Below are 13591 nucleotides of genomic sequence, written 5' to 3'. Positions count from 1 at the left end.
CACATATCAGTTCATCTAAAGAAAATTTAAGACTTAATCTAGTAAAAATACAGCATGGCACAGTTAAAAGGAAAACTGAGTTATCAGGGGCCAGCCAAAAGAAACTGTCAGCAGAGAGCAAAGCTGACTGCCTCCCCAAGTGAGAAATACGGTAGATACAGTAAGAACTAGTAGGATAAGAAAACATTGTATAGAGACTGAAAGTGAAAACAATTTAGAAAGGTGGGAAAACTGAGAAATGTTATTTCAGAAGAATTTACTCCCCAGTGTATACAGTACTTGCCATCATATTGTTGCCAATGTTTTTGAGAACTAGAATCCCTTAAAGAGTTTTTTTGGGGTGTGTGTGTCAGATATGTGCTTTTGATGATGAAATTTTCTGAAAGAACTTGGCTACCAAAATTAGTGGGCACAGAAGAGACTAGTATAGAAGGCGTATATTTAAGGCAAATAGTACAGAAGGGGAGAGCTACTGTTGCCCTCCAGCAGTATCTTTCACTGATTACAGCAGTGGTTCTCAACCTGTGGGTCGGGACCCCATTTGGGGTCGATCGACCATTTCATGGGTGTCGCCAAGCAAGGCTGTCCGCCATTTTTTTTGTCCGCCATTTTTTTCCCCCTTTTCCGGCGGGTGCCTTACCTCCCTTGGGCTGGGCCAGCTGGTGGTCGGCCTGCTCCGTCTCTGCCGCTTGCCAGCTACGCCTCGGCCGGAGCAGGGGGCGGAACCACGCATGCACGGCGCTCCTGGGCAGGGAAAGTCCTCGACTTACGACCGGTTGGGTAGTCCTCGACTTACGACCGGTTTAGTCCTCGACTTACGACCGGTTGGGGTCGCGGCATTAAAAAGGTTGAGAACCACTGGATTACAGGCTTATTTTGTGAGGTACACTCTTCTGTCCTCTACTAGCAAAAACAATTCTGCAGACTTAGAAGAAAAGTTCATAGGTTACTTACCTATCTCACTAATTGTAGACTTAGCTCATTTCTTATGTATGCATTTGAAGTTGATAGAATTGGAGGACTTTTTAAGACAGTTGGGAAATTTTGGGAGAAGTGTTTGCTTGCTGTGCCGCTGCTGCTATTCAAGGGTAGTACAGACTGAGGAAAGTGATGTTTATAAGCAGCATCTTCCTGGCTGTCTTGCAGGAAGAAATGTCACAATCTTTGTGACAGACGTGAGAGGGTGACAGAGGTCCATGTTCAAAGTGGGCAGTGATTAGTACAACTGAATGAATCTTCTGGACTTATCTTCAGATGTGTTCTGCACATGGTGGTCAATGCTAATGGAATGGATGAATGGAAAGGGCTGAATGGGTGGAGGGACTGGGAATATGATAGTTGGGGCATTGGGAAAGTTAGTTAAGAGAACAGAACTTAATAGTGTTGCATCCCCTTTCTTCCAAGTCAGTTGTTGCCCTCCTAGGTCCAGTACTGGACTGTTGTCCACCTTGGCCTCTAGCTACTGTTGGTCAATGGTAATAGGTCTTGTTTCCTTACCAATGTACAACTGATAAATTGGTTGAAAGAAATAAATGTGCCAGCTGAAGGAAAGGATATTATGTTATATTACTGTATGTTAAGCCTGACTTTTAAACTAGGAAAATCCATTTATGTCATTCCTGTGAAAAGAATAATATTTAAAGGAAGAAGTACCCCCATTATTTTAAAAAGCCTTTGGAATTATCTCCATTAAACCTCTGTTGTTGTTGTTTTATATGTATGACTTGGCAACCCCTACTCATCATTAGCTTTTCCACAATAAATTGTTCATTATGGAGAACATAAAAAAACCAAGTAAACCAAAATTTTTATATTCTCATTGTAGTCTTCTCACCTGCTATATTTTTTAAATATTTTCCTTAAAAATGGGATAATTTTGCTATACACATTCTCTCAAACAAAACCCATAATACGTTTACTCTGCATATTTTCATGTTGCAATAACACTATTTGATTTGTTTCGTTTCAGCTTGCCCTCCTTCTCATTGGGGCCCAAACTGCATTCATACATGCAATTGTCACAATGGTGCTCACTGTAGTGCTTATGATGGAGAGTGTAAATGTACACCAGGATGGACTGGTCTCTATTGCACACAAAGTGAGTTAAACATATTTACCTTGATAAATTTATTCTGCATTTCAGAAACAATAATATCAAAATTAAAAATTAGAGGAGCTTCTGTTGGATGACAGAATAATCTATGTGCTTCCTGTTCTTTTTAGGAATTTTTAATATCTTCAAGTAATATTATTCACAAGTCAGAAAGTGAGAAATGGTATTGTATAGGATATAAACCAGAATTAGAAATTCAAATTTCAACAGCTATGCATGTTTCAAAAATGATTACAAATGCATCAGACTTGCATGAATATAGCACCTTTCTATTCATTTAAGCAGAATTATACTCTACCAAGATCCTACTAAGGAAGTTCAGAATTTTTTTTATTAGAGAAGTGTTAGTTCAATTATAAACACTTTTAAAGATTATAATGCTTTATCTTTTCTTTGGATTATACATGGGTTATTTTCTTCAGAGTTGCAGTTATTGAATATATACTGCTTCATTTTATTTTCTTACTTTCTTCTTCAAGGGTGTCCACTGGGATTTTTTGGGAAAGATTGTGCATCAATCTGCCAGTGTGAGAATGGAGCCGACTGTGATCACATCTCAGGCCAATGTACATGTCGCACAGGATTCATGGGAAAATACTGTGAACAGAGTGAGTTGGAAATCCTTCTTACACATTGTTAATAGGAGATGTATGTATAATTAAAATGTACTAAGCTCTCTTTCTTATTCAGACTATGATGACTATAATAAAATTTTACACAGATAACTAAATGGATAAGACAAAGACAATGAATGATACTTCATACAGTATGAACCATATTGTATACATCCTGAATTCAATCCAAAGTGAAGTTATTTAAAGTTTGATCTTAAGTCTTGATTTTCACTGAATTTGGTGGTATTAAGAGGGCATAGTTAACTCTTTAAAATGCAATTCTAAGCAAAGTCACTGGCATCCACATTCCATTGAAATCAAAAAAATGTAATGTGAATAGGGGTATTAAGATGGAGGTTTGTAACTTCTAGGCGAAGTTACTTTCAATAATATTTCATCAGTTTAAAAAAATCTACAATTTTCTTTTTCTTTTCCTCTAAGAACTGGTATATGTTCTGAATATCTTAGTTGGCTTTGGCATATTATGAGAAACATTTTACCAGTATTTTTCCCTTAAACTTTGTTTTTTCAAAAGAAAATATTTACAGTTAATACCCAGGAAACTACATTTCAACTACAATTATTGCAATTACTAACATACATTTTTTATATAATATGTGTAAAACATCACAATGGAAAAAATATATTTATTCCGAGAATTTGGTTTCTATTGTAACAAATGGTTTCCCAGCTATTTTAGCAACCTGATTTTCTGTGGACCCTTTTTGGAAATTTGGTGACAAAATTATCTTTTATGGAGTGAATACTACATTGTGCATGCATTTATTTTAAATTGTATTTGATTGCATTTATAAGCCTCTTTCTGCACATAAGGCTATGGCTTAGATATAAATTCTTGTGAAACTTTGCCATCTGGTGGTGACAGGTTTTCCTGGCAATAAGAATTTATTCATAGAGTTTAATTCAAAGGAGTTTATAAACTAATCTGATTATAGCACTGTAAACATATGTGACTTTGTTACACAGGAAGACTTTCTATCTTGACATAGGGCTTTCATTTCTCCTTTCTCCTGCATACACACAATTTTAAAAAAAGTTGGGGAAAGACATGTTGTATGGGAAATGGAACCTTTCCTGTCCTGCTGATCAATGGATACCCATTAATGTAGCAAATCTTTACTCTCTATTACTAAGAATTGGGAAGTCCCAGTTTTACTCTAAGCTTCTCATATTCACTTATGACTAGTTTATGAATCTGACTGCAAATTTGAATAAAGTAAAACCTCTATGTGCTTTTTCTTGATTTCTAAAGAGTGTCCTCCAGGTACTTATGGTTATGGTTGTCGGCAAATATGTGACTGCCTAAACAACTCAACTTGTGACCATATCACTGGAACCTGTTATTGTAGCCCTGGCTGGAAAGGAGCAAGATGTGACCAAGGTAATATTTTCTAAAAATTGTTCTTTAAAAAGGTGACAGGACTGCCTCCCAAAGTATATTTATATGGATGCTTTTGCTATTTCAGTTTTCTGATTAGCATACTAGACAATGATGAAGAATGCTGAGCGTTTTAATTTCACAATATGTGACGCTTATTAGGATCCCACTCCCACTCTATATACGCATAATCAGACACAATTCCTTAACTTTTACATGGCACTGACCTCTTCCTAAGCATGATTAAGATCAGATTTAATGCACAATCTAGTATATGTTTAATAAAAAAACCCCGTTTTACATTAAGATGATTTGATCTGAACTAAGTTGGTTCAGGATTAAAAATTAAACATCTTCCAATTTGATCTAACTAACATTTCCTAAACAATCCTGGAGATGTATAAGGTATTATTAACATTTGGCATAGAAAGTGGATTGACAGCTGAATTTCCAGGGGTCTTAATGTAGAAGAGATACATCCTGAACACTTCTTATTCCCATCTGGCACTTTATATTTATTTGACCTCTCCTTTAAAAGTGTATGATTTATAATCTGTAAAGTTGTTTGGAAATTACCTGTGTTTTATTTTACCGTGGCTAACTTTTATACAGGTTATAAAATATTTCATAACTTTTGAAGTATAAAATCATAAAATAATCTATAGTGTGTCATTTATTTTATAACCTGCCTTTTTTGCTCCATCCAGCAGTCAGTGTAGCTGATAATAATTAAATCATTGATGATGAAATATAATTAAATTTAAACACATATATTAAAATTACAAAAATATTAATAATTAAAGCCTGCTAAACAGAAAGCCAAATATTATATGTATTATTTAAATCAAAGTGGATCTATAGTGAATTTAACATTTTAGAAATCTAGAAGATTATATGTACTGTAATTAGAACTATTGTATGACGTTTGAAGTACAAACCAAGTTAGAAAAAATGTGCTAATTTCTCCAATTCTAGTTTTAGTCTTACAAAACAAATATAACATTTTTTGAAGAATTTTAATATCTTTAAAGAAAGTTCTTCGAAAATAGCAATTGTTATGGGTTTTAAAAAACATTGGTTGTTGCAAAAAGCATAGATTTTTAGGCAAACACACACACACAAAACGTGTGTGTGTGTGTGTGTGTGTGTGTGTATGTACGTATATGTATCCCTTTTCATCCTGTCATAATAATCCTATAAATTAGGTTAGGCTGAACAAGAAATAAATTTTTAGGCAACCAACAATTTGTTTCCAGAGTGGCCTTCCAGAGTGAGTATTGAGATAAGTTGCCTAGGAGAACAATGAATAAGGGGTAAGGGTAATTACCTTATAGCAGGGGTCTTCAAACTTGGCCCTTTTATGACTTGTGGACTTCAACTCCCAGAATTCCTCAGCCAGCATGCCTGGCTGAGGAATTCTGGGACTTGAAGTCCACAAGTCATAAAAGGGCCAAGTTTGAAAACCCCTGCCTTACAGCTTATCAGCTGTCTCGTTGGGACCAAGTTCCATTTAGGGACGAAACACCATATCTGACAATCAGATTTTCCACTGGCCAGGACATAATGTGACAAGTTTGATTGCAGGTCCCCAATAGGAAATGGGCAGAAAAGAAGAGACAAGGGGATTGGGCATACACCTTCTATTTTCCTTCTTTCTTTTATGTTGCTTCCCTTCACAGACTCACTGCCTCCAAAATGGTTGAACTGAGCAGAGGAAGAAATGTGTTAGCCATAGTTGCAAGGATTGTGCAGTCCATGGGTGTGAAACTCAATTAAGTCGTGTGATGTATCGTGACATATCATGACATTTTTTGCCTTTGCAGAGCCGAAGAGGGCATGGCCTGTACATGAAGCATTCGGCTCACGGGCTACCAGTTTGACACCCTGGTGTAGTTTGACACCCTTGGATAGTGCCAAGACCTGTTGGTGTAGAGATTAATCAGCAATACTTAGGATGTCAAGTTCTAGCAGTGTATGGACATGTTCCATTTCTGGCCCACTGAGCATGTTTTTCAAGCATACTTAAACCATTTATAAATTAATGTATACTAGACATTTCAAAACATTTTGAGGTTGAAATGTTGAAATGTTATGATCCCCAAATGCCCTCTTTCCACCTTAGAAGGCCATTCTAAAATTTATTCTAATCTTAAAGGAATTGTACCCATTTCCTAATGGTATGTTCTAACTCAGAGATGGGGGGGGGGGGGATGTTGCAACAGTGTTAGAATGCTGCCAGTAGATTAGAGTTGAGTATGAACAATATTTTCATCTCAAAACATGTCATACACTTCTAGTATATATTGTTTATCTTACACAATCAGAAAAAAAATATGTACATAGGACTTCTTTTATATGTTTATGACTGGTTTCTTTCTTTCTTTCTTTCTTTCTTTCTTTCTTTCTTTCTTTCTTTCTTTCTTTCTTTCTTTCTTTCTTTCTTTCTTTCTTTCTTTCTTTCTTTCTTTCTTTCTTTCTTTCACAGCAGGGGTGATCATTGTCGGAAACCTAAACAGTTTAAGCCGTACTAGTGCTGCCATCCCAGCTGATTCTTACCAAATTGGAGCTATTGCCGGAATTATAATTCTTGTCCTTGTTGTCCTTTTCCTGCTTGCATTGTTCATTGTTTACAGACAAAAGCAGAAAGGAAAAGGAACAAATATGCCAGCAGTTACCTATACACCTGCCATGAGAGTTATCAATGCAGATTATACAATTTCAGGTAGGAATACCATATCGAAGGCATTAATTCTATCTCTGTTAGACATAATTTTAGCAAAGGAAATTTTAAAAATTGTTTTAATGGTTAAGGGCTTTGTATGGTATTAGCAAATTTTACAGGAACAGGAGATTTTGCTTTGATTGATTGGTTGATTATGTGCCATCAAAGTGTTTTCGACTCCTAGTGACCACATAGAAAGACCATAGCGCTATGAAGAAAAATGAAAATCTAGAATTCTTTCTTACACCTCAGTACAACATTTTATACTGAAATTGTTTAGCATCTCCTACTTGTTAACCACTAACTTTCTTTACATTGCTTAGCTGTAGTCATTACAATCTCCCAAAGTAATGTAATGTCTTTGAATAATATTTGATCCTCCAGATGTTGTTGAATTCCAGTTCTCATCTGCCAAAGCAAGAATAACTACTATTAAACAATGGTTGGAATCCAATAACATTTGGAAAAAATTAGTTACCTGACCTTGTTTTATCAGAATAATTTATAGACAGTTATTTTGGTAATTTATGGGGAAACCAAATAGATTAACATTCATTGCTCCTGCCAATGAACTTATTACCTGTTATTTAAAAAGAAATTTATATGTGGGAGGAGCTGGGACAAAGGAATGGGTATTTCTAAGATGGTTCCCAATGTATTACAATGCAAATTACATGGATAAAATAGTATTATATTTGCTTTGACTTTTATAGAGACTGAAAACAAATTATATTTCATTTTGGTAATAAAATGCATTTGAAACATCCACATAAAAACAGATGAAAGGCTAGCAGTAATTTGAATTATTAAATAAATAAATTTTAGAATGCAGAGACATGCATATTATTTCCATAAAGCTGTGAAATATTAATTGATCATTTAGTATATATTTTTAAAAGAATCATAAAAATTGAGAAGAGACTAAGCTAAGTTTAGAAGGTACATTTAAAAATGAAAAAGGATTACAAAGCAATTATATAAACCATTCTTAATATATCCCTTAATTCTAGGAGAGCTGTCTGATAGTTAAGAATTATGATATAAAGCAAGGATGGGTAATAATGAAGCATTTATTTTATTTCTTTGCAGAAACTGTTTCTCATAATAATGGTGGAAGCACTAATAGTCACTACTTCTCCAACCCCAGCTATCACACTCTAACACAATGCTCAAATACAGCAAATGACAACAACTTGAACAGGATGACTCTGTCAAAGGTAAGAAAATAAAAAGGCAGCATACTTCATGCTAGATGGATGTATGAACTGCCTATCTCAAAAACACCACACTTTCAGTTGCCTTCTATACAATGAAATATTTCATTATTTACTATTTTTTTTAAATTTGAAACAGTCAAACAAAAACCAACTGTTTGTGAATCTTAAAAACATGGATCCTCAAAAGCGAGCCCCAGGTATGGATTACACAGGGACATTGCCTGCTGATTGGAAGCATGGAGGCTACCACAATGAATTAGGTATGAATATAAAAACAGACAGTTCAGAACACGATACTATAGATTTTAGAATTTAAGAACAATTAATACAATAAACGTAACTATTCCCAGCAGAAGAGACTACTAGTATATTTAGGCTTTCTTCTTCTCCATTATTTACAGGGGTTTTTGGAGTTGACAGAAACTGTTTGGGGAAATCTTTGAAAGGTGAGTATGAAATTTCTCCAAAGGAAAATACATTGACAGATGGTAGATTTCTGGAAGCTAGGCAACCCTGGACCTGATCCCTATTTGGATGGAACTCATAAAAATATGTTAGAACTATAAATTAATACTGAGAATATGTTAATTCATGAACATCAAAAACACAGGTAGCCCTCGACTTATAACCTTTCATTTAGTGACCATTCAAAATTACAACAGCACTGAAAAAAGTGACTTATGAATGTTTTTTACACTTACCACCATTGCAGCATCCCCATGGTCACATGATCAAAATTTGGAACTGACTCATATGTTTGATGGTTGCAGTGTCCTGGATCACGAGATCATCTTTTGCAACCTTCTGATAAGGAAAGTCAATAGAGGACTCAGATTCACTTAACAACTATTTTCACAACTCAACAACTTAACAACTGTGGCAAGAAACGGTTGTAAAATGGGGCAAAATTCACTTAATGAATGTCTCTTTTAGCAACAGGAATTTTGGGCTCAATTGTGGTCATACGTCTGCCTGTATGTTTCAATACTATGTAATTGTTTTATATACACGCATATGTTGCATTGCTGCTGAATATAAAGAAAAAGAATACAACAATTGGGGTTTTTTTCTTTGGCCTTTTGAACATCTTTCTACCCATCATTTTATTTAACAGAGTTAGAAAGAAACTTTTTGGTTATTAGGCCTACCCCCTGCTAAGTCAAAGAATCCTTATTAAACTATTTTCATATATAGCTGTACCATCTCTGCTTCCAATGAAGGTTAGCCTATCATCTCTCTGGTTATACTTTTTGGTTCTAGCAACAACAACAAAATATGAATCTTCATTACCCTGTGTCCTTCACTGAGGCTAAACATTCTGAGCTCCTTCAGTCTCCCTTCATAAGATTTAGTTTTTCTTCCTTATTCTCTGAACCTCTTCAATTTTATCTGAATGCTATAGATGTTCCCAGAACTCATTGCAATACTGAAGTGGAAATACTATTCCCCATAATTCAGGAACGATATTTATGTGGATGCAACCTAATAATGTTGGCTTTTTCTACAACCTTATCATGATACTGATTTATATCAAGTTTATAATCAGCTACTATCGACTAGATGACCTCCAAGTTCCCTTCCAAGTTTATTATTATAAAACAAATTATAAAATTTTCATTAAATTCACTGTGAATAGTTGAAACAATGCAGAAGAAATCTTTGGCTTAGCATATAACTAATTTGCTGGTTTGTTTCACTGTGTATTGTTGTATAAGTTGCACTAAAAATAGAAACTTGACAAATAACCAAAATATTTCAAAGAATAATTCTAATTTGTTATTCACTGTCCTTCTATAGTACCATTAAATTATCATTTTTGTTTTTTCTTAGATCTAATAAAGAATTCCGAATATAATTTAAGTAACTGTTCCTTAAGTAGCTCTGAAAACCCATATGCTACTATTAAAGATCCACCAGCACTTATGCCAAAAAATTCAGAATGTGGATATGTTGAAATGAAATCACCAGCACACAGGGATTCTGCCTATGCAGAAATTAATAACTCTGTTTCGTCTAATAAAAATGTATATGAAGTTGGTAAGTCCCAATTTTAGAATTTTTACCATTTCTATTGCAGTAACCTTTGTTCTGTTTTTCTTATTTTTGCTTCCACATCAACAATCTGTCTGTTTTTACAACTCCACTGCCTATTTAAAGATAGTCTATAAATAATGGTAATGAACAACTTGATTTAAAAAAAATGCCTTAAATTTTCTTAAATTAGAAGGCATTAGTGGCTATCACTATGATGCCCTCCTCTATCTTGTGCTGTCATGATAAAATACCATTTTGAAATGAATGCAAATTGTTTAATGCCATTATCAAAAGAGTCTGGAAAAAGGGAAAACACTTTATTTTAAGCAGAAATTATTTAAGTGGTACGTGAGGACTAATTCATTAGTTGAAGAGCCACAACAATAAAGCCTTTCCGTATAAGTGATTAAAAAATTGCTAGTGAGTCCAAAATGAAGACATGAAACTATTATGTCAATAAACGTACACTTATTAAATAAAAATACTGTAAAATGAAGTACTTTTTCATCATTTCATTTTGGTTATTTGGTGGTGGCTGAAAAGAATATAAAATGGTTGGGCATAATTATCTGAAAGGATTTATTTCTCATAAGAGGCTACAATGCCTGAAAATTATTTCCAATTTTGCCAAGAAATAAAAATGATATTGGCAGTTCTTTAAAAAAAGGTTGCGTTCAATTTGGCATGTGTCATCCTGTTATATAATTCAGCTATACAATTCCTGAAAATTCAGCTCAACTTCAGATTTCTTGTCATGAAAATCAGGAGAAAACTGATTAAATAAACATATAAGCTACACAGGGGACGATAGCAGCTGATATATTGTGCTTTCCAGTTATAATTAATGGAAAAGCATTGAAGTTTGGTTTTGAATTAAGTTTAAGATTAGAGGCTAAGCTTCATTTACCTTGTTTGGCTGTCAGATGGACATTAAATAGTTTGAGGCAGAAAATGGGAAGTCCTTGTCGATGGGGAATAACATAGGGCCAAGAAGGAGATAAGGCAGTGCTGTCTTATTCATCTGGAAGCTCCAGAGTAATGAAAGACAAAGATGCCCAGCAGAAAGAGTTATGTGGAGACAAATGCAGCAACTCCATAGTGCTCAATCACAGGACAAGAACCAACGGATGGAAGCATTAGCAAGAGAAATTCAAATTCTAAATAAAGAGGAATTTTAGGACCATGAGAATGAGTAAGTAGTAAGAGTTGTTGCTGCTACATCATTGAATGCTTTGAAACAAAGTTGAACAGCCAGGTATCCCAGATAATTCCAAGGCTTTGATATTGAATTCAACATTCACATTAACAAATTAAGATTTTGCCATACATCTACTTTTATTTTATTTTATTATTTTATTATATTATTTTATTTATCACATTGTATAGCCATTTTACATAACAATTTGTACATTAAAAGTACTTTTATGTACATTAAAATACTATTCCAGTTTTCGTATACATTAGAATATCATTCCAAAAAGATATCAGAGGATCATATGACCCCACAATATGGATCAATGATCCCTCAAATTTTATACACCTCCAAAAAAGAAAGCTGCTTATCCTTTCAAGCATATTCTTTGGGGAATCCAATGTGGTCAAAATACAATTCTCTGATGAATCAACGTCAATCTCAAATCTATTGATACATTTTAACATTTGTAAGGACGTGAAGCCCTTGATAGGGCATTATCAAAGATTCTAATTCTTGAGTCCATGTTTTGAATATCTCAGAAGTTCCATTTTAAAAATATACTTAAACTTTACATAGAGATATGTTATAAATTTTACCTCTGCCATGGCTTGCTTCAAATAATTGAGTATCTCAGATGCCTTTGAAGTAGCCAAAGCATCTGGTGTACATTGGCCCATTAGGACATGCTTAAGTTGAAAAATACCACCACTGTTATGAACTGGAAGATCAAATTTAATTTAAAGTCAGGACAAATCCTTAAAACAACCATTATACAATAATTAGTTTAACGTCACAAAAGCTTCTGCTCCAACTTTCCAATAGAACATTTTATCATCTATTTTTAAAGTAGATTTCCCCCCAGAGATTTAAGTAGTATGAGTTTCATTACCAAATGAAACTCCAATATGACCCAAAGATTTTTCACCACACATACTCTTGGAAATAAAACACCTTTTCTAGGATTGATTAGGTTAATTAGATTTTTATCTCACCTCTATAGGGGGGGGCAGTGTAATATGGCATGTATATCCCCTCACACTTTCCTGAATTGACCATTGTCTTGCACTCTAAGAACTGTGAAACACAGGAAGTCTCTGGGTGACTTTGCCCTCATGTATATCTATCTATTGGTTGAGGCAGTTAAGGGAAGTTGCTCCAAAGGAGTTTAAAAGCTGTGGGTGGAGAAAAGCTGTGGCAAAACTACTTGCTACCAGCAGCTTCCTCCTTTTGAGAGTCCTGTTTTAAAGCTTGGAAACTCCTAAATGAATGGATTCATTAATTTGATTAAATTTTATAATTCTTTCTCACAATATCAGAGTAATAATGCATACATTTTTTTTAAATTGCAGAACCAACCGTTAGTGTTGTCCAAGGCAATTTAAGTAATAATGGACCTATCAGCCAAGATCTTTATGATTTACCAAAAAACAGCCACATCCCTTGCCACTATGACCTGCTGCCTCCTCGGGATAGTTCTGCATCTTCAGACAAAGATGAAAACAGTGAATAATCCTTGATGAACTTAATCAAGTTATCTTGAAAAGCGGAATCTGGTTATTCTTCTTCTGTTTTCCTACAAGCATCCAGTAAACATTTGCTGTACATAAAGGACGAGAATCAAACTATAGTTTCTATACATTCATTGCTGATGGATAGATAGACGTTAAGCTTGGAAAATCATGTCAGATTTTCCATCAAACTTTTTTTAAAAAGCCAAACATTTACATTATGATGCATTGGCTTATCCAAGCTTATAGAACAATGCTTGTGAGAACTCTACTGCTCAGAAGAAGCAGCCACCTTTCACTATCAACTTATATATGTTGACATACAATTATTTTCTTTTTATGACCCCTTAATCCCTTTATTTGGGGTAGAGTCAGGGTGACTGAATGGAGCTGAATGTTTACTGACCAGATGCCCTTCCTGATGCCTATATGGAATTCACAATAGGTATTTTCTTTCTGCGCCCTGAGAGGGAAACATCCGCCACTACCTAGGATTCAACTCTCAACCTTTTGAGTGGGAGGCAAGCATCTTCACTACTAGGCCACCATGCTGCTCATATATGTTGACATACAATCAAGATAGCATAATCTGCCAAATATTCACTTAGCCAAGTAACCAGAATTACTAATTATGGGTGGGGGTTGTAAAAAGAAACTGTTACACTTTTTCAGTGGCAAAGATGGTATAAAGAGATACTCAGAGTAAACTCACCGTAATCTGGACTGATTGGAAAAATCTCCAAGGAATTTATCACATTGCTGGTAATGGAAATATAACATGGAACAGGA

The 13591-nt window shown here is 34.7% G+C and overlaps 1 protein-coding gene across 2 annotated transcripts in view; it reads left to right on the top strand.

The window, feature by feature from the left end:
• Positions 1-12864, top strand: part of MEGF10 (multiple EGF like domains 10) — a 68772-nt gene extending 55908 nt beyond the window's left edge. Inside the window, exons 16-24 of one of the 2 annotated variants that reach the window (XM_015821422.1) lie at positions 1970-2098; positions 2593-2721; positions 4001-4129; positions 6612-6848; positions 7938-8065; positions 8202-8325; positions 8467-8511; positions 9896-10102; positions 12644-12864. In XM_015821422.1, the coding sequence (XP_015676908.1) occupies positions 1970-2098; positions 2593-2721; positions 4001-4129; positions 6612-6848; positions 7938-8065; positions 8202-8325; positions 8467-8511; positions 9896-10102; positions 12644-12804 (1289 nt within the window). In that variant the 3' untranslated portion in view covers positions 12805-12864. The remainder of the gene's footprint in view (positions 1-1969; positions 2099-2592; positions 2722-4000; positions 4130-6611; positions 6849-7937; positions 8066-8201; positions 8326-8466; positions 8512-9895; positions 10103-12643) is intronic. The other variant, XM_015821430.1, reaches the window with a different exon arrangement.
• Positions 12865-13591: the final 727 nt, after the last annotated feature.

This window comes from Protobothrops mucrosquamatus, unplaced genomic scaffold (genome assembly GCF_001527695.2).
Source record: "Protobothrops mucrosquamatus isolate PMUCROS unplaced genomic scaffold, P.Mucros_1.0 scaffold_164, whole genome shotgun sequence".
Taxonomy (NCBI): Eukaryota; Metazoa; Chordata; class Lepidosauria; order Squamata; family Viperidae; genus Protobothrops; species Protobothrops mucrosquamatus.
This window is presented reverse-complemented; position numbering and strand designations above follow the sequence as displayed.